At 46.2% G+C, this 21,661-nt stretch overlaps 2 protein-coding genes across 2 annotated transcripts; one reads left to right on the plus strand and one right to left on the minus strand.

The window, feature by feature from the left end:
* Window positions 1–1,524: 1,524 nt before the first annotated feature.
* On the minus strand, window positions 1,525–17,098 carry LOC102710561. Its single transcript, XM_015833493.2, has 8 exons — window positions 16,389–17,098; window positions 16,226–16,306; window positions 16,076–16,135; window positions 3,088–3,131; window positions 2,884–2,926; window positions 2,137–2,208; window positions 1,954–2,055; window positions 1,525–1,879 (listed from the first exon to the last, which is right to left on the minus strand). The coding sequence occupies exons 1-8, from the start codon at window positions 16,731–16,733 to the stop codon at window positions 1,748–1,750; spliced, it is 879 nt and encodes a 292-aa protein (XP_015688979.1). The 5' UTR covers window positions 16,734–17,098; the 3' UTR covers window positions 1,525–1,747.
* On the plus strand, window positions 17,075–20,880 carry LOC102710849. The gene is made up of 3 exons (XM_015833490.2): window positions 17,075–17,554; window positions 18,045–18,246; window positions 20,634–20,880. The coding sequence occupies exons 1-3, from the start codon at window positions 17,125–17,127 to the stop codon at window positions 20,803–20,805; spliced, it is 804 nt and encodes a 267-aa protein (XP_015688976.2). The 5' UTR covers window positions 17,075–17,124; the 3' UTR covers window positions 20,806–20,880.
* Window positions 20,881–21,661: the final 781 nt, after the last annotated feature.

The following is a 21,661-nucleotide window of genomic DNA, read 5'->3' on the forward strand; positions in this document are numbered from 1 at the left end:
TCCACCAGAGCAAGAGCCAGAGCCTTGTCAGAAGGAGAGCCTTGTCAGAAGGAGGTAGTTCCGAAGGTTGAAGTGAGGTTCAGTCTGCCGTCAAGAATGCCTGTGGTGTGAAGCCGTCATCGCCAAGCTGAAGATTAGATGGTTCTAGTCTTGTTCTCTTTTCCACTGCATTTCGATAGGTAATTGTTTTTATTGGTTTTTAAGTCGTAAAACTGTGTATTAATTTGTCATAGTGTATACTCGGGCTGATTTCTGGACCGAGATTAATGCATGCTATTATTCAGAAATTGATGTAAATTTTTGGACGTGACAATCAACATGTAATATGCATGTGTAGACGTCCTCACATGCATATTTTCAATGGTAATTTAGAATTTTAGAACATTGAGTTGAAAGATTCAAAATTAGAGTTAAAAGTTTTAAGCTTGAGTTTGAAAGTTTTGAATTTTGAGTTGAAACATTATTCAATTTATCAAATTTCAGTGAAAACATTCAATTGAATAACTCTCTATACAAAACTTTTCTTAAACACAAAAAGTATTCAGAGATGACTTTTGAAAGAAAAATGCTAACAACAGAAAAAACAAATAACTAGCCAAGCTTATAGTGGCCTAACAACGGACAGAAGCGATGCAGGAGGCATAATGCGTGAAAAAGGTCAGCCTCGACTGCCTTGGTTTTTGTCGTTTGCGCGCCGCACGTTAATTTGATGGTTGCCAATATAATGACTAGGATGATATTTATAAATTAAATAGGATGTCAGAGTGATATGACAAATAAGTATTAAATAAATAAAGAAAAAACCATATCTCACACAAATACCCAAGACATAATGGAACATATGTAACATTAGATTAGTGTAAATTATTTATATTTATATTAAAGAGTGATATCATAAACACGTAGAAAATATGACTAATATCTTATGTTAGAATTATTCTTTTACTGCAGGACACTGAATAGACCCATAAACTTCGTGTTCGGGTGGCTTAGACCAGATAAGCGGAGCTATTCGTCTGGCATCGAATTCACTCCGTTGTCATGGCCTCGTGCCTGGTTGGCAGGATGTTTCACACATATGAAGTGGCTGTGTAGGAATAATTAACTTTTTACCACTCTTACATTTGGTCATAACATATTTATTACTAAACCCACATGTCATAGACACATGAGGATCCACGTGTCATAGACAGTAGGTGGTAAATCTATAATCAACCATTTATAAGAGTGGCAAAAAGTTAAATGTCTGGCTTCGTGCGCCGTGGCACATTATTTGCCCATACTTCTTCCCTTCGTTGCAACCAGAGAATCAGTCAACCAAGAACCAACTGCCTTGGGAGGTGCACAAGGTATATACAATATAGTAATATACTGACCCATTCTCTCACGATCACAACGATCCCCTCCCTTTGCTGTAAACTAGTACAGTAACAGACAGGCCCCATGTATATCTAGCATCCTGTCTTTTGGCTTCTTTTTTAACCTAAAATTTAGATTTGATTTTGAGTTTTTTTTACCGTGGTTTATTTTTCAACCTTAGCTTTTAGATCACTAAGAATACATATATAAAATTTTTATTCACAAATTATTTTTTTCGCATACCAAAGAAAAGGGCAAGAATCCTCATTTCGTAAAGAATTCCGCAGTCAGCACTGCCACTGTGCGGGATATACATCAGGAAACAAAACTGGATGCTTCAGCTTCAGTCAGCGCACAAGTTACATCTACAAATTAGTATGCTGGCACTCTACCTGTCAACTCCAATCGCTTTGTCCAGCCATCTTGGCGGTCTCAATGAAGGCTTTATTCCAAGCTTAGTCAGGAATATTGTGTACATTATATGTAGTAGGAAGATAAAGAATCCACAGTTAAGTAGAAGCTGTAACAGAAAACGAAAAGTTACAGCAAGAAAAAGCTCGCTTAATAAACACAATTTGTCAATGTGAACATTACCAGTGTTCCAAAGAGCACATATATTGCATCCATGGAAGGAATTGTGTTCACCCCAGCTGCTGCCAGAATGTATGTTAAGGAAGCATGTATATTGACTGTTATCTGAAATTGAGCACAAGTTACTGAATAGACCATATTCTCTCTTCCCCTCAATCTTAATGTTGAATAGATAAGTGAATATACCAGTGCAAGAATATTCTCTCTTATCAGGAATGACGACAATAAAACATATCCACAAGCCCCCAGAGCACGAGTCTGCAAAATAAATTGACAGGTTAGATTAAATTCTATCCATGCAGTGAAAAATAACAAAACATAGATAAAGTCAGTTGAATATATCACTAGACAAAATTCCCATCCAGACTTGGATCTAGTGCTATTGTCAACCAAAACTACATGTATGTTTATTTCTACTCAATGGTCCTGAATTCTGATATTATTTGGACCTTGGATTATCCTTTCCTCCTTTACAAATATGAGCTGTTGTCGCTGCAGCTCTTATCCTTTCTTAAATCTGTTCTTATACTGTGCAAATTTTCTCTTTGTTCAGGTTAGACATGCACTAAAAAAACTAACACAAGATAATTTTGTCGCTGGTTGTAATTTTCCCAGTAATTTGTGTGGAGAGCTAGTACCAAGATGTCTCTTAACTGTGACAAAATAGTTCTTCACAAAGATATATAAGAGGTGTGAAATAGCGAATAAGATCTGCAATTATATAATAAAGCTTTTATATAGACAGTTTAATTTAGTGTAAACATATAAAATTAAGTAAAAAAGGATAGTAGATTAATGCTAAGTAAAATCTTTTGACAGGTTGACCTTGAGCTGTCATGCATATCTGAAGCATATGAGACAATAAATTCCACATATTAGGTTAACAAAAACATATAAAAAGGAGAAAATATCAATTTAGAAAAGGGAATTTACAATTGAGCAGAGCATGATGGAAACAATCCAATTGGTCTCCAGCCTGAGGATAGAGAAAAATGCCATTATTCTTAAATGTGATGTAACATCGAGCCATTGATGTGAAACAGCAGTTGAACATGTATCTCAGATAAGTAGAGGTTTCTAGTGAAAAGAGGCCATATAAAAGAAAATGCTTCAATCTTTAATTTTTGCATTCCTCACCTCCACATAGTACCCATGGCCAGACCTACAACTCCATGCATGAGCTGCAGAAACACAAATGTGCTGAGTTAGATAATGTATTAAAAAAATGCAGACAAAAGCCTAAATTCATATGGAATGTAGAGCGATTTAAATCTTTGAGATCTTACAGGTAATAACTAGTCCTATAAACTATGAGTGACTCTTATTGATTACAAGAAATGTTAGTTCTTCTTATTGGTGATGACGCGTCTTCTCTATTGCTTCTAGACAGAGGGTGATTGGCTCTTTCAGGAAAACACACAAACGACATATTTACACAAGAAAAATAATTTGTGAATGAAACCTTTATATATGTGTTCTTAGCAAACTAAAAGCAAAGGCGGGAAAATAAACTACGATGAAAAAAAAACCAAAATCAACTTCAAATTTAACGCTGAAAATTCAATTTTGGCTTATAAGCATAAGCAGAAGAGAAAAGAGGAGGGTGATAGTCAATTGTCCATGCTGCGCTATGGATGTATAGTAAAAGAGCATGTTGCTTGGATTTAAACAATGCCTAAAAACATGGATTTGAACAAGCATATGTAGATATGGACACATATTACAACTTTTTGCACAATTTTGTATGTGTGTTTAGTTGTAGCATGAGGTTACTAGTTATCCCAGCGCTTCGGTTGTAGTTTCAAATGTATCACTTGTCCGATGGAAGGGGTGGTAGTGAGTAGTAACAAAACATAACCATCAACTGTGTTATTTACTAAGGTAAACTTTGGAGTTCTCTGTCTCTAAAGGCACAAACTAAAATTGACCTTCCAAACAAAGTTAACCATTTTGACATGCTGATATTATTAGAGTAGAATCTCAAACATATCTACATCAATTACTAAATCTTTTGTGAAATAGGACTTCTACCACAATTCAAGAACTACAAAGGCACGTAAGTTATGAATCTGTTTTGAAAAATAGTCTATCCTTTTCAGTACCAAAGGTACATATTGTCTTTATCGGTTTCTTTCTATGTTCTAACTCTGTTGAAGCTACAATAAATATATCAAACATAACATGTACAGATGTACCCCGATATTTGTTTGCTGATGCTTTTGACATTACACACAAATTTAGTTCATAAATTTTTCATTCTTCTTATTTTTACAAAGTCCAATGTTGATGGCTAATAACCCTACTATCGACGTTTGATGTCGGCAATAAACTTACAGGGTGGCTATCAGGCTCGGAATTCAATGATTAAGATGAAGACGGAGACGATTTACCCAGGTTCAAGCTCTCGACGTGGCGAGATAACACCTTGCTCCTGCTTGGCGGATTGTATTGCGCAAGTGAATCTCTATTGCCCTCAAGGGGGCGCCCCGTACCCCCTTATATAATGGGGGAGAGGCTACAGATATGATAGAGTTCTAATCTAACAAGACTAAGATCTATCTCAATTCGGTTACGGCTCGGGTCCGAAGTACTCGGCGTGCAATCCGGTACGTACCAGACTCCTAGCCGACACCATACAGATATATTCTCTTTCGTATTCGATACCCTATTGACCGTATGTATTCGTGTAGTCTCCGGATACCCCCGGTATAAGTATCCCACAGCAGCCCTCAGAGTCGTCCATAGCAACGCAAGTCATTTATGTAGATTGTTGATCATTAGGCGTATACCTGCGCTATATGCTTGACACTATCCGAGTGCTTTTCAGGCGCTCCCCAAGTGCTTCCCGAGTGATCCCGAATACTCTGTGATGATTGTAGAGGCTGTGGATGGCTCCGAATGGAAGAAGACATTAGGTGCACCTAATAGGTGTAGCCCCTGACTCTAATGCTTAAATGCGTAACAATTAAACATAGAGTCATCTATGGACTCTTACCCAGAAGGTTTTCTCGAAGTTTTTGAGCTTTCCGACTCGAGCTGCACTGTATCAAGTGCTTCCGAACCCGAGTGGATTGGAAATGATTTTGTGTCGTGTTTCCTCAGACATACAACCTTCGGTTGTGTTCTGCCCATGGGATAGGTTGCGCCGACTGGCTCAGCCGTTATAGCCGAGTATTTAGTACCGAGTATATTCGAGTTTACTCAAAGTTTAGGCATTGGCTAAAAAGCGCAATTAAGTGCCATGGGCGATATCGACCGACGCCTGCCCGAGTGCGGCCATGGGCCCATAACATAGGGTACCGCGGCGCCCACAGTGAGGAATTCCCTACCCCCGACTCGCGGGAAGTAGTAGTATTCGAGCCATTCTTTGAGCGGGGTTTCGGACTGCCGGTGTCTTCTTTTTTCGGGGTTTATTGGATTTTTATGAAATCGAACTCCATCACTTGAGCCCCAATTCCATTCTTCAAATCGTGGTGTTTGTATACACCTGCGAAACCTTCCTTGGGATTCCCCCTCACTTCAACCTCTTCCACCATCTCTTCGCCGTTAAGCCCCAACCCAACCGGAATCATCCATCGGTGGTGGGCAGCGCCGACATTCAGCTCTGTGAGGGGAGCAAGAAAGCTTGGCTCTCCCTACCAATGAAGACTTCCCTCAAAGGCTAGCATGTGACGTGGTTTTATTGCTCCAACCTAGCCGACTCCCTTCCTTCGTCGGCCACGCCCCAGTAGCCCGGGAGGCTTGGTCGTCCCTTCCAACGACCAAGGAGATGCCACAGGTGAACTCATTGCTCAATCTGATTGAGAACTTGAAAACTACCGGCCTAACCGGCGTTTGGGTGACCCGGCACTTCATCCGGCGCCGAATCCAGCCTCTCAAGGAACAGGTCCGATTCGCCTTTGATTGCATCGGGAGCGACGACCCAACACAGGAGTCAGCAGAGGTGCTGCGGTGGGAGGCCATCCAGGCTAGAGCTCGGTGGCTGTTCGCCCCAAACACCACTATTCCAGCTATCCCCTCCGGTGAGTCCTTTGTCTCTTTCGAAACGTTTACTTCCCGCTTCTCGGGTGTTTACCCTGATTTGTCATAATTCGACTTATGTAATCTTTGCAGGACCGCCACCAATTCCTATCCTACCCCCCAAGCCAGGCTTCGCTCGTGCTCAAAAGGGGGGCGGAAGCTTCAGTTGACGAGCCGGCCGCCAAGAAAATGGCGTTCGATCCAGACGCCGAGCTCACCGTGGCGCTAGAGGATAACAACGCTCCGACCCCGTCTCGCTCTCCAAGCCCACCTCCCTTGAGGCGCTTGAGGAGACCCACCTTCAAGACGGGACCAAGGTAACATGACTCAACTTTTATGCTATGATCCGATTAGGACTCTTATGCTTGCCGACATCATATCACCTGGCTTCTTCAGGAGATCGAGCAACATTGACCCTGCCGCACCGGCCGGCTCTGGGGACGTTCAGCCCTCGGGTCCGCCAATGGCCATTGTTCCAGCCGCCCCGAGCTCGGCCCGCGCTTCGCCAGCTAGCCCTGTTACAGGACCAAGCACCGAAGCGACCCTGGCGATCGTCCCGGCCGCCGCCCCAGCGCCGACTGCGGAGCTGGACATCGCCGTAGTGCTCCCAGCCACAGGCGCTGCGGAGCCAGTGCTGGGGTGTCTGTTCCGCCGGTCGTGACAACGACCTCGGTAGTGCTCCCACCGGGGGCCCGAGAGAGCCGCACCGAGCAGGTCAAGATCGACCTGTCGGACGACTCCAAGGACATCGCCAAGATCGAGCGATACATCGAGAAGTTGGTCAAGCTCATGAAGGTATGCTCTTCAGCCGCCACCCTTTGTGCGCGACCCCATTAACCCTTGTCATATCGTTCAGGGAATCCAGGCGCGCTCTAAGGCGAAGTCAGAGGCCCTTCGGTCGCTAGACCCACAGCTGGGGAACATGGATGCCCTGCGCCAGGATCGCAACGAAATCTTGGAGCGGGCGAAGGCCATGGAGGGTCGCCTACAAGGTGAGATAACCGACCTCTGCGTGGAGCTAGTGTCAAGTACCGCTCGGATCAAAGGTGCGACGATTTGTCTTTGGTTATTGTTTTCTCTTCGTAACTGAAGGTTATCTTCTTTTGCCAGATCAAGACGTGGCCTTGGGGGAGCTGAAGAAGGCAAACGCTGGCCTGTAGGCCGAATGTGCCAAGCTGCTAGCAGCGAAGAACGAGCTTGAAGCTGAGCGCTCCCAACTGTCAGCCTCAAAGGCTGTGCTGGAAGCCGAATGCACTCAGCTCAAGAAGGCTAAGGACACGGCCGTCGCCGAGCTCGTAGGTAAGTTCCTTTTTATCCCATCCTTCGTTCCTTCCCTCCACATGTTCACTGACTCGTACGTCACTAGTAGAGGCACAGTCCCGGGCGAAGTCCATGGCGGAGGCTGCCGAGGCCAGGACCCAGGAAGCTGAGCTGGCCCAGGCTCGTCACAGTTGCCCTCAACGTGCTCGGGGTGATGCCGCTGTTGCCACAGGGCTCTTCGTCGATCAGCATAGACGAGGTGGTCCAGCAGCTCGAGAAGATGCCTGCGGCTCATAGCGCCGAGTTGCAGGAACCAGCGAAGTTAGCGTCCGACCATGCCCTCGCCATCGTGAAGTCACTGTATCCCCGAGTGGAGGTCGACGCCATCTACGACGGGTTTGCTACCGACTACGACGAGGAGACAGCGGTGAAGTACGTCAACGAGGCGCACAAGACCGTCGAGTCAGTCGCAGACAACCTCGGCCTGTAAAGTAGGAGAATTTGCAGTAGTTTGTCGTTTAGGCTGAACAATTGTAATGGTTTTATTTAATCTATTTGCTTTTGAGTCTTTTGTTGTGGTGTGTCTCGTCGTCATGTGAAGAGTTAGCCAGCGCGGAGCTTAGCGTAGTGTTACTCGGTTCGGTGGGGAGCGAGGTGTGGCCGAGCGAATGTACCACTGCATTCAGACTTCGATTTAACTGACAGTTAGAGAGCTCATTGGCAGCAGATTTTATTAAAAGGAACCCGGAGGTAGAGTACATTGTAGCGCCTGACTGGTCTTCCGAGTGGGGACCACTTGGCAAGGGCAGTCGAAGGTTTAAAAAGAAAAAATTACAAGAAATCGAGTATGTGTGGAAGGGACGTAGCTGTTCGATGTTCCATGAATTCTCTAGCAGCCTTCCATTTTCCATCCTTAGTCGATATGAGCCGGGCCGAGTGACCTCGGCTATGATGTAGGGCTCTTCCCAGATTGGAGAGAGCTTGTGTCGATCCTTTGTGGTTTGTACCTTGCGTAAGACCAGGTCGCTAACGAGGAACGCCCATCCACGAACATTCCTATTGTGGTATCGGCAGGGTCCCTATAGATAGCGTGCCGACTGGATGGTTGCATATCTCTGGCTTCTTCCAGTCTGTTGAGGTCATCTTCTCTAGCCAGGTCTACCGTGGACTCGTAGTTGCGTATGCGAAAGGATTCATAGTCGATTTCGGTGGGTAAGACTGCTTCTGCTCCGTAGACAAGGAAGAAGGGCGATTGTCCCTAGCCCGACTGAGGGAGGTGCGGAGTGCCCAGAGTACTGGTGGCAGCTCTTGTACCCATCGTCCGGCGTAGGAATGTAATCGGTGGAAGACTATGATTTTGATTCCTTGCAGGATCATGCCGTTAGCTCTCTCGACCTGCCCGTTGCTCTTCGAGTGTGCTACGAACGCATAGCAAATCTTGATCCCACGCTCCTCGCAAAAATCCTGAAAAACTCCAGAGATGAACTGCCTACTATTGTCCGTAATGATACGGTTCAGAATGCCGAAGCGGTAGATAATGTTCTGCATGAAGTCTCTCGCATGCGCCGAGTCGATTGTGGCGACTGGTTTGGCTTCTATCCATTGGTGAATTTGTCGATGGCGACGAACAGGTGGGTAAAGCCCCCGGGTGCCCGCTTGAAGGGCCCGACAATGTCAAGTCCCTAAATAGCGAACGGCCACGAGATCGAGATAGTTTGCAGTTCCTGTGCCGGCACGTGTCTGCCTTGAGAAGAATTGACACCCTTCGCACTTTCTAACCAGTTCTTGCGCGTCTGTGACAGCGGTTGGCCAAAAAAACCCTTGCATGTATGCCTTTCCGATTAGCGTCTTGGCTGAGGCTTGGCTGCCGCAGAGGCCCGAGCGGATCGACTAGAGGATTTGTTTGCCCTCGTCAGGGAGCACGCAGCGCATAAGGATGCCCGACGTGCTCCGTCGAAGGAGCTCTCCGTCTGACATGATGTAGCAGTAGCTTTGTCGGCTGACGCGCTCGGTTTCTACTTTATCGGTCGGGAGGGCTTCCTCCGTGACGAACTTGATGAACGGGGTTCTCCAGTCGTCATTGATGACTGCGACCGTACGGTCGTCAGGGTTTGGTGATTTGCCGTTGGTCCCTTCATCTACTCCATCGCTCGGAGTCGACTTGAGGTCAGCCTTCCTTTCGACTATTGGCTTCGTGAGGTGTTCGACGAATATGTCAGTTGGTACCTGCAGTCGCTTTGAACCGAGGTTGGCTAATTCGTCGACGACTTCATTGTTGTGCCGTAGGACGTGGACTAGCTCAAGTCCTTCGAGCTTGTTTTCCAGTTTGCGCACCTCTTGTCGGTAGGCTTGCATGTTTTCATCAGCACAGGTCCACTCGTTCATGACCTGGTTGACTACTAGTTGGGAATCCCCACGAACCATTAGTCGCCTAATCCCAAGGGATATAGCCAACCGCAGCCCATGGAGGAGTGCCTCGTACTCGGCTACGTTATGCGAGGCCGGGAAGTGGATTTGGAGTACGTACTTGAACTTTTCGCCATTGGGCGATATAAGCATCACTCCAGCCCCAGCCCCCGACATGCGTAGGGAGCCGTCGAAGTACATTGTCCAGTGGGGCAGCTCTTTTGGCGTGGTTTCCAGTTGCACGTCGGTCCACTCGGCTACGAAGTCGGCGAGTGCCTGTGACTTGATCGCGATGCGGGGCTTGAAGGTGATGCCGTATGGCATCATCTCCAGTGCCCACTTTGCGATGCGGCCTTGCACTTCCTTGTGTATGATGTCGCCGAGAGGGTAGGATGTGACGACTGAAACCTGATGGGCTTGAAAGTAATGAACAAGCTTCCTTACCGTGATCAGGACGCCGCAGAGCAGCTTCTGGACTTGGGCGTATTTTAGCTTGGACTCTCCGAGTACTTCGCTGACGAAGTAGACTGGTCACTGCACCAATTAGGCGTGTCCATCTTCTTCCCGCTCGACCACAAGGACCGTGCTGACGACTTGTTTTGTGGCCGAGACATAGAGTAGGAGCAGCTCGCTTAGGCTGGGCGAAGCTAGCACGGAGGGAGAGGTCAAGTATTTCTTGAAGTCCTCGAAGGCTTCTTGTGCTTCTAGGGTCCATGTGAACTGGTCGGTCTTCTTTAACAGCTTGAAGAAGGGCATCCCTCGTAGGCCGAGTCGTGAGACGAACCGGCTGAGGGCCGCCATGCATCCGGCCAGCTTCTAGACGTGTCGGAGCTCGCTGGGAGGCTTCATGTTGAGTATGGCCTGGACTTTCTCTAGGTTTGGCTCGATGCCTCGTCGGGACACGACGAAACCAAGGAGCATGCCGGAGGGGACGCCAAACACACACTTCTCAGGATTCACTTTCATCCTGTATCGTCGGAGGTTATTGAAAGTTTCCTCTAGGTCATCTAGTAGGTCATCCTTTTTCCTCGTCTTGACGACCACGTCGTCGACGTATCCTTCTACGTTTCGCCCGATCTGGTCGTGGAGGCAACCCTGGATCGTTCGTTGATAGGTTGCCCTTGCGTTTTTCAGACTGAATGGCATCGTGATGTAGCAGTACGTCCTGAATGGTGTGATGAAGGCGGTCTTCATCTGATCGGCGTGTCTTAGGCTGATCTGATGATAGCTCGAGTAGCAATCGAGGAAGTTGAGTAATGCACAGCCAGTCGTCGAGTCTACGACTTGGTCGATGCGCGGCAGACCAAACGGATCCTTAGGGCATGCCTTGTTAAGGTCCGTGTAATCCACATACATTCGCCATTTGTTGTTCTTCTTTTGACTAAGACGGGGTTGGCCAACCAGTCGAGGTATTTGACTTCTTTGATGAAGCCAGCCACGAGCAGTTTGGTCAACTCCTCCTTAATCGCGTCTTTCCTGTCTTGTGCGAAGCAGTGCAGGCGCTGCTTAACTGGCCTAGCATCATCTTTTACATTCAAGGAGTGCTCAAGCCAAAATATCTTTATTATTTTGAAGGAAAGTGACGAGCGCGAGTTCCTATTTAGGTTCTGAGTTCCTATAAATGTAAATTAAGACGAGTTAGCGGGGTCGAGGGCGATCTGCTTCTCGTTGGAGGTGATCTTTCCCGTCTTTTTGGACGGTAGATCGTCGTCCCCCGTCTTGTGAGTCGAGGCTCCGCGTATCTGCTCCCAGCCGGCCTGCTCTTCAGTCTGTTGTGCGATTTCGCAGCTTTCCGCCTCACAGCTGAAGGTCTGCTTGATGTCGCTGCGCAGGGTGATGACGCCATGTGGTCCGGGCATCTTGACCATGAGGTAGGTGTAGTGCGGACCGCTATGAACTTCGCCAGCGCGGGCCTGCCGATAATGGCATGGTACGCCGTCTCGAAGTCTGCGACTTCGAAGCAGATATTCTCCGTCCGATAGTTATCCTTTGCTCCAAAGGTTACCGGAAGAGTGGTTTGCCCGAGTGGTGTTGCCGACAGCCCAGGAATGACCCCGTGGTAGGACGCGTTGCTCGGGCGCAGCTCCGACCTCAGGATCTTCATGTCATCAAGCGTCTTGACGAAGAGGATGTTGAGGGCGCTTCCTCCGTCGATGAGCACGCGCTTCAACTTAGCGCTCTTGATGACTGGGGCTAGCACCAGTGGGTACCGCCCCGGGTGAGCCACTCAGTCAGGGTGATCCGAGCGGTCGAACGTGATCGGAACTTCCGACAATCATAGGTACTGAGGGACGTCCACCGTTGTGACGTTTATCTCCCTTGATGCGAGCTTTTGCTTCCGCTTGGACTCGTATGCGAGTGGGCCACTAAAGATGTGGTTTAGCTCGGCTTGCGGGTCTTGGAAGTCGTCGTCTTTCTTGTCGGCGGGCTTCGTCTTGCTTGTCCTGGTGGCCCTCGACTGGCCTTTGGCTAATTGCTCTACGTAGTGACGCATGACAAAGTAATCTTTGGCCAAGTGGGAGGACTTCAGGTGGTAGGGGCACTTGCTGTTCATGACTTTGTCATAATCAGACATCTTGGGGCGCTGGATCAGCTGTCGATCTGTAACGGCGACCAGCTCCTCGGGCTTGCGTTTCCGTGAGTCCGAGTCCTTCTTGTGCTCCTTTTCCTTTCCTTTGCCAGATGGTTGTCCTTTCTCATCGTTCTTGTCTCCCCGTGAGGCGCACACCGTATCGGCGGCCGCTGCGTAGGAGTTAGCCATGTCGAAGAGATCTTTGACAGTAGTCGGCTCTTTCCTAGTAAATTTGGCGATGAATGGCTCATCACGTACTCCTTTCCGGAATGCGGCGATGACCGTCATCTTTTATGTTCATCTTTTATGTCCGGGATCGAATTGCGAACCTCTGAGAACCGTTTGATGTAGGGCCGCAGGGATTCGCTTTTCCTCTGTTGGACTTGGTACAGATCGTACTTTGTCCTTGGTCTTTCATATGTGCCCTGGAAATTGGCGATGAACCGGTCGCAAAGCTCTGCCCATGAGTCAATGGACCGTTTGGGGAGCCCCAACAACCAATGTCCGGCCGAATCGTCCAAGGCAACCGACAGATAGTTGGCCATGGCTTTGGTGTCGCCTCCTGCGGCCCGGATGGCCATGGAGTATACTGTGAGCCATGCTTTCAAGTCGATGGAGCCGTCGTACTTCTTAATGCTAGTGGGCTTGAAACCAGTCGACGAGTCAACTGACTTAAGTTCTTGGCTATGACTTTGGTGGTCCCGGTTACGGCGATGGTCCTCCCGACGGGTGTGGCGTTGGTGTTCGAGCTTGCAGCGGAGGTCGGCGGAGTCCTCTTGATTGAGGCGCCGCTTCTCAGCCCTGAGCTCTTGGCGTTGCCGATCCAGTCGGCGAATCTCGTCGTCGATGCGGCGTCACCTTTCGACGTAGTCTCTCTTCCGCGCCCAGTCAGGAGAGTGCCAGCGTGATCTGCTTTCGCTATGCGGCCGGGACCCAGTCGGTTGCCGGGAGACGTTCGCCCGAGACCTAGGAGATCTGGACGATTGAGCCTCCGAACGAGCGGCTGGGGTACCTGTCGTGCGTTGGAGGGAGTGCTGGATCGCAGCAATAGTCACCATGGCCTTGACCTTGTTTATGGTTTCTACCATAGGTAGATCTAGCTGTGGGAGCTGCTGGATGATATCGCCGAGTAGATCGGCGGCTGCACAAACGTTCTGCTGGGGCGTCTTGAAGACATCATGCCCGTCGACTTGGGTTTGGAGCAGATCGCGCTGCATCTTCCAAGATTGGAGTCACAGCGCGACGTGAGATTGCGTCGCATGTCGTTCCTTTTCCTCCCGCTCCTGGTGTTCTTTGTCCTCCTCGAGTCGGCGCTCTTTTGCTAATCGGGCCGCCTCCTCCTCTTGTCGATTGGCTGCAGAAGGTGACACCAGCTTGCCGGCGGCGAAGACCTCTCGGGGCGGCACAAAGCTTCCGGTGCTGCTACGCGTCTCGGAAGCGTCGGCCAAAGGAGTCAGCGCCGCCTCGAAATTGGTTTCAACCTCCATCGGAGTCGCGCCTTGACTTGCCTGCCGGTCCGACCCGGGGGAGAGCATCTCAATGTCGTGTGACCCATATTGGATATGGGTCTGACCTGATGCCTTCTCATCGGGCTCGAACCGGCAAACCTCTTCGTCGGAGTCGGAGGAGCTCGAGTCGATGTACGATAACGCACCGAACTGGTCGGTCTGAAGCCTGATGCCGCCGAACTTGAAGGTCGAGCCCGGCGAGAACTTCCTCTTCATGATGTCCGAGTTGAAGTCCATCGAACTTCGCTGAAAAGAGCTTTAGATCGAAAAAGAAAAGATAGCGCACCCCCTACCTGGCGCGCCAACTGTCGACATTTGATGTCGGCAATAAACTTAAAGGGTGGCTATCAGGCTCGGAATTCGATGGTTAAGATGAAGAGGGAGACAATTTACCCAGGTTCAGGCTCTCGACGTGGCGAAATAATACCTTATTCCTGCTTGGCGATTGTATTGCGCAGATGAATCTCTCTTGCCCTCAAGGGGGCGCCCCATACCCCCTTATATAATGGGGGAGAGGCTACCGATATGATAGAGTCCTAATCTAACAAGACTAAGATCAATCTCAATTCAGTTATGGCTTGGGTCCGAAGTACTCGGCGTGCAATCCGGTACGTACCAGACTCCTAGCCGATACCATACAGATATATTCTCCTTCGTATTCGACACCCTATTGACCGTACGTATTCGTGTAGTCTCCGGATACCCCCGGTATAGCTATCCCACACCTACCATTGGTCATATCGGTCTGTGAACTCTACTAGGAACATTGTTTTACTTTAGTCACAAGCATATCATTGTAGTCCAGGAATACAACATTTATATCCGTTCCAATGGTGTTCAAACGCCAGGTGCACGATTGGCTGTGACAGCCCATCCTTTGGCCATTTGACTGCCAACTCAGGTAACTTTTAAGTTGAAGCTTAACTGCATATTGATGTAACCATGACATAAGTACTATGGTTGCCTTGAGAGTGTGAAAGGGTGTATTACCAAGGAGCCAATGAGATTGACTCAGACGCAGCAAGCAAAGTGTTGGAAAGCTTTACTGCGAAGAGGTATCAATGAACTGGTACTATGCAAGCAGGAAAAGACAATGACTGGCCTTAGCCATAGCAAAGATAAGGGAAATACTCTAGAGCGTGCTTCAAATCAAAGGCCAAACATGGGACACGGATGCCCTCCTACTGCATGCGTTTCACTATATGCGCCTCTCTTTATCTCTCTTTGCACCTGTTGCATGCATTGGGCTACACACCTCTCTTTCTCTCTCAGAGGGCTGCATGATGATGCACCAAACAATAAGTACAAGACTCCATCAGGAAGCTTCAAATTATTTATTTCTCCTAAAATATTTATCTGATTTGTGATCCAATTACATCGTTGTATCATTGCAATTAAATTTTATGAACAAGATTTCAGATATTATATTTTGATGAAAGAAATATATACATTTCAACAGTTAAAATTCAATGTTTACTGCATGAGAACAAAAATGTTGCAACTAGGATTTTTACTGTGTTTCACATTTTCTTTCAATATTTCCAACTTTCAATGACTAGACTTTTTGTTTCACAACATTTAAATTGATGTTCCACTAACAGTCAACTGCAACATTTTGACCACCTGATCCCTAGTGTTGTCCCAAAGATAAACGTAATAATCCCTCCATATTTTAATAGATGACACCATTGACTTTTTTTTACATGTTTGACCATTCATCTTATTTTTAAAAAATATGTAATTATGACTTACTTTGTTGTGATTGAATTTATTACTAAATCTATTTTAACTATAATTTACATTTTCGCATATTTGCGTGAATAAGACAAATGGTCAAGTGTGAGTAAAAAAGTCAACGGTATCATCTATTAAAATAAGGAGGTAGTTTCTAAGAATTACTTATTCTAGCTTGCTCATAATAGCTAATAAGACACACAAAAGAATTGTGGTATTCCAATTCATGGACGGTCCTTTGAGAGTGTTCCTTGTCAGAGCAGGAAACTGTAACTATGGTCTTGAAAAAAAGTTTGTGCTACTGTCCCCTATTGTTTGATCCTTAACCAATGTGCATCAAGTTTTACCACCCTTTCGCTTCATCAAGTACATAAATACTTCATGGTGTAAATCCGTCCCACTCTTTTAACCTAGCACTTAATGATATGATCGATACTTTGATCTTGTAAGCACCTCCAAACAAGGAAAATTGTTGTCAACAAGCCTTCATGTTACTAGCAGTAAAATAGCTGTTAGTTTGAAGGTAAACATGGGATTCCATAATTTTTGAAGCTTCGGAGCGAACAGATGATGACATCGCGTCCAACTAACACAATGAATCAAAATCCAGAGTCGAGGTATTTACCAGATAAGTTGATGCTTTGACAGGGCCAGACAATGTGAATAGCAGTAAAACTGTAGCCACCTGGGGAGACAACACAAACAGTCAATGATACAGAATGTGGGCAAAATAGAAGATACTTAAAGATACTAACAATTATTTGATTGGATTTACCGCAGTTTTCCTGCCGGCTTCTAATCCCCATCTTAAGGAGGAGATAACTATCGGCAATGGAAAAAAGCAGCTGAAGTAATTCTGTATCAGGCATAAAAAAAACACAATATCTTGTGAGTTGTTGGTTTTAAGTACAGAGAGGCAGAACGCAGCGGCAGCGGACCTCGATGGCGAGGGAGTTGCTGAGGAAGTACGCGAGGCCAGCGACGGACGCGAACATCGCGCACTCAACGAGTTGCCGCGTCCTCTCGAGAGCTTGGCCCAAGTCCTCGTCCTCTTCTTCTTCTTCATCGTCGTCATAATCGTCACCCACGCGTCGCCGTTGCTCTCCAAACCCGGCTCCACTGACGGCGGCCAGACACGGAGGATTGCGAGCCCGAGCCGCAGCGGCGGCGGATTGAAATGAGCATTTCGGGATCGAATAAGCGGGCAGCCGGCTGCGGAGGGGCGTGCCCGGTGGCGGCGGACAGAGGAGCGGGAAGGGACGAAGGCGAAGCAAGGCCGCCATGGCAATCCCAAATCAGCCCCACCTGTCGACTAGCATGTGAGTCCTGCTCCCGCTCGTGCCCTAATCTACCCCCTCCTCCACGACACTCTACACCTCGCAGCGGCGGAGATGAGGCGGGAAAGGGCGGGGCGGTGTTGATGGCCCACGATAGCCGGGGAGGGAGCCGGTGATGGCAGCCGAGCGAAGGGTAGGAGGGGAACGGGGACGGCGGCGGCGCCGCCCGCAGGTGGAGGCGAGACAGAGGCGCCGGAGGATGCAGTTTTGATAAGGATCGAACGGACGGGGGCAGTTCACTTCTCTCTCGCTCTCGAAGATAAAAGAGGAAACACCAGCGGTCTGAACTCTGAAGTCTGAAGTAGGGGGAGAGTGCGGTAGTAAAATAGAACGCGAAATGCCACTGCTGCTACTGCCGCCGCCGACCGCGGCGGCTGGGCCGGCGCCAGCCGCCTTCTGGCGGGCACCGCCTCCTCGGCTACGCGCGTCCGACCTCCGCCTCTTCGCCTTCCCTCGCCTGAGGAAATACGGCCGCCGGGACCACGAGCCCGTGGCCACCAGCTTCGGCGAGGAGGATGTTGACGACGAGGATGCGGAGGAGGACGGCGACGACGACGGCGAGGTGGAGGTGGAGGTTGATGAGGATGAATTTCTGAAGAACCGACCGAAACCGGTCGGGTTCGGCACCGGGAAGACGTACTCGACCGACGTTGAGGAGCAGCTTCTCCGGGAGATGGGTTTGGGCGGCGGGCGGCGCAGGAGCGGGAGCGGACCAATCCCTGCCAATAGCCGCACGGCCGCCAACTCGGCGAAGGGAACGGGCGAAGGTTAGCGCTATCCGCTCTCATGAACTGAAAAAAGTGAACCATTTGTCCTCTCATTTCAGTTTAGGAATAATCAATCATCATACAAGTAATCCTCCGTTGCTGCACATTTAAGAAGTTCGGAGTTTTTATTGGAGTAGTACTTAATTCTCACTGAATTCGAGGCAACAAGGTAGCAAAATACAGATATATATATATATACTATATATTACTTATCGACAGGGCAGTAAACATCTGTAAGTAAACTAACAAATTTCAGTAACCTTCAGTACACATGAAATTCATTAAGCTTCACTCTTTGTATCAACGTGATACAATTTGTAATTTTCTTTCACATGTCAATATATAGAGGTAAATGATTTTTATATTGTTTTATCTGCATTCATTAATAGATGCCTCAGATGCCTTATAATCTTGTTTGACTTTAAGAAACAATTAACAAGACATAAGCATTGTCTCTTGATGAATTCTCTCTACATGGTCACTGTCACAGATGTCAATAATGACGGTGTCCATGTTCGTGTTTGGAACCTGCCAAAAAAGAAAAACATACACAAGGACCTGAATCTTGCTTTCAAGGGATTTCCAGGCCTCGTAAATATTGAGCCAGCAGTTTCTGCAAATAAGAAAACTCGTGATCCTATATGCAAGGGTTTCGCATATCTTAAACTGGAATCTGTGGAGGCTGCTGCCAGGTAATTTATTTTAGTACAATACTTTATTAACTTTCAACCTCCATGTATAATCAATTTGTCAGAATTGTCTATGGTTTGCTGTTCATTATATATAATCAATCTGAAAAATAAAATTTTATATATAGGTGGAGTAAGATTAGATGTGTTGAATCTTTTGGGGGGAATTTTTGTGTCATATGTTAAGGATGTGACCATGAGTGCATATGATTTGTTTCCTATTCATGATATCCATTGAAGTTATGTTTGGTTTGCACATTTTCACCAATAGAATTCTAAATAATTATATTTTTACCTCATTTTAAAATTTTAGTATGTTGTGTAAATACAACCCTGATGTGACTTTGTCATGTTACCAATGTTTACTTTCTGAAGTTGGTGTTTGGATAGTACCTCACTTTTATCATTCTTGCACATATGGGTGTGATTTATTGCTGCTCTTGCTTTGTCAATAGTAACATGTGAAACATATTTTGATATTTGAATCCGACATACTGTGAAACTTCGATGCTGTCATAATGCCTCATACAATCTGGTTATTGGGCTTAAAGACATGATGCATGGCTATGATGAGCATGGTTGGGGCAAGATCCTCAGACCTGTTCAAGGCATCCTTAGACCCAAGTAGTACGACGGCGTCATGGTGGCTGCCACACCACAAGGTAGGCAGAAGATGGGGACTAAAGGTTTTCTTTTCTTATTTCTTGCTCAACTAACAGAGATAGATGGGATGACTTGACCCTTAAGAAACTTATCTATAGATTATAGAAACAAATAAATCTAATCTAAACAACCTGCTGACAATACACTCACTTGAATAGTAACTTAGTTTTTACTGTTCACACGTGCAGTGCTGCCAGCCCTAGAGATGTTGATTACTACTCCCTCAATCCAGGAACATAAGCACATCTGGAGTTTTTTTTAGAGAGAGATTAAGGTTGAGAATGAGGGATGGTTGTGATTGGTTGATATGGGAGGGAAATTAAATGAGGGATGGTTGTGAGCTTCTGATTGGTTGAGATGAGGAAGTGCTTATATTCTTGACAAATTCCAAACTCTATGATGCTTATATTTCTGGACAGAGGGGGTGGGGGTACATCTATATGGGCCCTAATGCACATGACTTCGCCGAATAAGCCAAGAACTTTGATTCTCACAGGCTGAAACTCACTAAATTATTGCTACTCTATTAACAAACCCAAGTACTTCTCCTTCAGATGCCAAATAGTTTCTGTACGTAAGAAGCTTTCTCTCAATCCAGCTTAATCGTTATTGTAAATTTGGTTTACGCTTTGTTGTTGTCCTGTGTGGATGTTGTGGTCATTTGCTTCATCAGTTCATCTAATGTCCTTGTACAATCTTTTATATTATTTCCAATTATTTTCATTTTGTTCATGGTAGTATCCTGGCTTGCTTTAGCTGTGGAAAAGACTCCTTGTCAGTTATGATATACCTTTATGATGTAATTGTGCCGTCATACTTCAGCATAGGCCCCTAATCCAGCATGACTAAATTTGGAGAAAGCATCCTTTAATTTGAACTTCCGACTGAAAAGTGTGTTGGTGGAAGAACAAAAATGATAAGTTTGCTCAGTATAAATGGCTTCCCTATTTGATGTTCAAGGCTGTGTGCGCGCACTATCCTACCAGCTAAATGTTCTTTCAGGTTCACACTGACTTTTAAAATTTATAAATGCATGGGCATGTTGCTTCTGCAATTTAAATATTTACATTTGTCCTTGTCGCTTTCCCTTTTAATTTATCATGTGTCTGAATTTTCTCATTTGTCGAATCTGAAATTAAAATTCTATAAATAGCTGGACCAAATTAAGAAGTTCATGTAGATCTTTTATATCATATTTTTTACATTTTGATTTATTGCCCGATGTGAAGCTAGATGCATGTTTGCACTTTACGCCTCAATGTCATATGCCAATGGATTCCATGTTTCAGGCCTCTTCTAGGAGGCAATACTGGATATGCATTATTCTTTTATATCATTCATGTCTCGATCATGCAGACTGCAGCATACATGATTTGATGTGCAAATTTGCCCTGCTGCTTCAACGATGTTTTCTATTTGTTTTCACTTCCTTTTGAGCCAACCTTAAACACCCCGTAGCCACTCTATGGGTTCTCAGACTATTCAAGTTTGTTTTCTGGTCACAATATGTTTTCATTTTCTTTACTTAAAACACAATTTATGGAGTATTCAGTTTCAAAAACATTCCATGACCTTAAACGAGTTGAGTGTGCTTTTTTTTTGGATTGGTAATGTGGTTTCTTATATTGTGCCAGAGAGGACCATGCATTTGTATCTGTAGTGCAATTTCTCTTGGCCTTTTAATCTTTATTTTTTTTATACTCAACAAATTTATTTTATATCTGCAGGTTTGTTGAACTATACTCCCAAAAGGATGTGTCATTCGGCAAGGTTCAGAAGCCAATCAAGTGCTGTATTGTTGATGCTCACAGCTCGGTTGACTCCGAAAATCAACCTTCCAGTGGACAGTCAATCCGTCAACCCAGGTTGAAGCCCCAAAGTTTGGTGGAAGCAAGCTGAATGACAAAATTATCTGTCAGTAACAACCTCTGGAGATAGAGAACTTCCTGCCTAGCTAGTACAGATGGTGGACGGTTGATTCTCAGATAGGGGTCTTAACCCTATCACAGAAACTATGATGTTTTCTCAGGCAATGGAAGGCGCTTCTGAAACAAGAGGAGGATGCAGAAATGGACAAGTGGATTCAAAAGATTCTGGAGGCGGTCAGGAGGAGTTGCAATGTCAGGAATAGAATGGGTGTGGGTTAAAGTCCTAGTTAGTTTTCTGAGTTATGTTGGAAGAGTTTCTGGAAGGTTTTTTAGAGTTGTTTCTTTGGAATTTTGTTGGATGGGGCTCTGAACTTTGTAGGTTGTGTAGAGCCTTTCCATCTTAATCTGTTTTGGCTTGTTTAAGCTGTTTCCTATCTGTAAGCTGGTATCCCCAGCAACTTTGTCATATTTCCGTATGCTTTCAGTAAAAGCTGGACCAATCTGATCTATTATCCAAAAAATACATTTATTATGTTGACATCCCCCCAAACTCCTGCTAGCTCAGCCTGCAAGGGAGAAGTCCAATCTGAACTACAGGCCTGAATGAGGAGAAAGAAACTTATGTGTAATTGGGTCATGTGTAAAAATCTCAATTCTAGTTAAACTGTCTTTCCAAGAGGCATCCACGTAACATATCGTTCCTGGAGGCAACTCAATTTTCGGAGGATCAGTCACCTTGTTGAACGTAAGGCTTTAGTTTGCTCAGCGTGACGCATGTTCCTCCTCATGGGCATGTTTGGACAGGGATTTGAGGGTGGGATTGGTTCTTTACCAAGCCACGTTCGGCTGCTGGGTAATAAGTTAACTTATTCGGCGTAGAAAACGTA

This window comes from Oryza brachyantha, chromosome 2, assembly GCF_000231095.2.
Source record: "Oryza brachyantha chromosome 2, ObraRS2, whole genome shotgun sequence".
NCBI lineage: Eukaryota > Viridiplantae > Streptophyta > Magnoliopsida > Poales > Poaceae > Oryza > Oryza brachyantha.

Bases quoted from the DNA above. Each gene is read 5' to 3' on its own strand.
- LOC102710561 (XM_015833493.2), bottom strand. From the start codon at position 16,733: ATGGCGGCCTTGCTTCGCCTTCGTCCCTTCCCGCTCCTCTGTCCGCCG. The intron at 16,307-16,388 runs GTCCGCTGCCGC...TGCCTGATACAG, and splicing joins GCAACTCCCTCGCCATCGAG to AATTACTTCAGCTGCTTTTT. The intron at 16,136-16,225 runs GTAAATCCAATC...TTGTCTCCCCAG, and splicing joins AAGCCGGCAGGAAAACTGCG to GTGGCTACAGTTTTACTGCT.
- LOC102710849 (XM_015833490.2), top strand. From the start codon at position 17,125: ATGCCACTGCTGCTACTGCCGCCGCCGACCGCGGCGGCTGGGCCGGCG. The intron at 17,555-18,044 runs GTTAGCGCTATC...TCACTGTCACAG, and splicing joins GGCGAAGGGAACGGGCGAAG to ATGTCAATAATGACGGTGTC. The intron at 18,247-20,633 runs GTAATTTATTTT...TTATATCTGCAG, and splicing joins TCTGTGGAGGCTGCTGCCAG to GTTTGTTGAACTATACTCCC.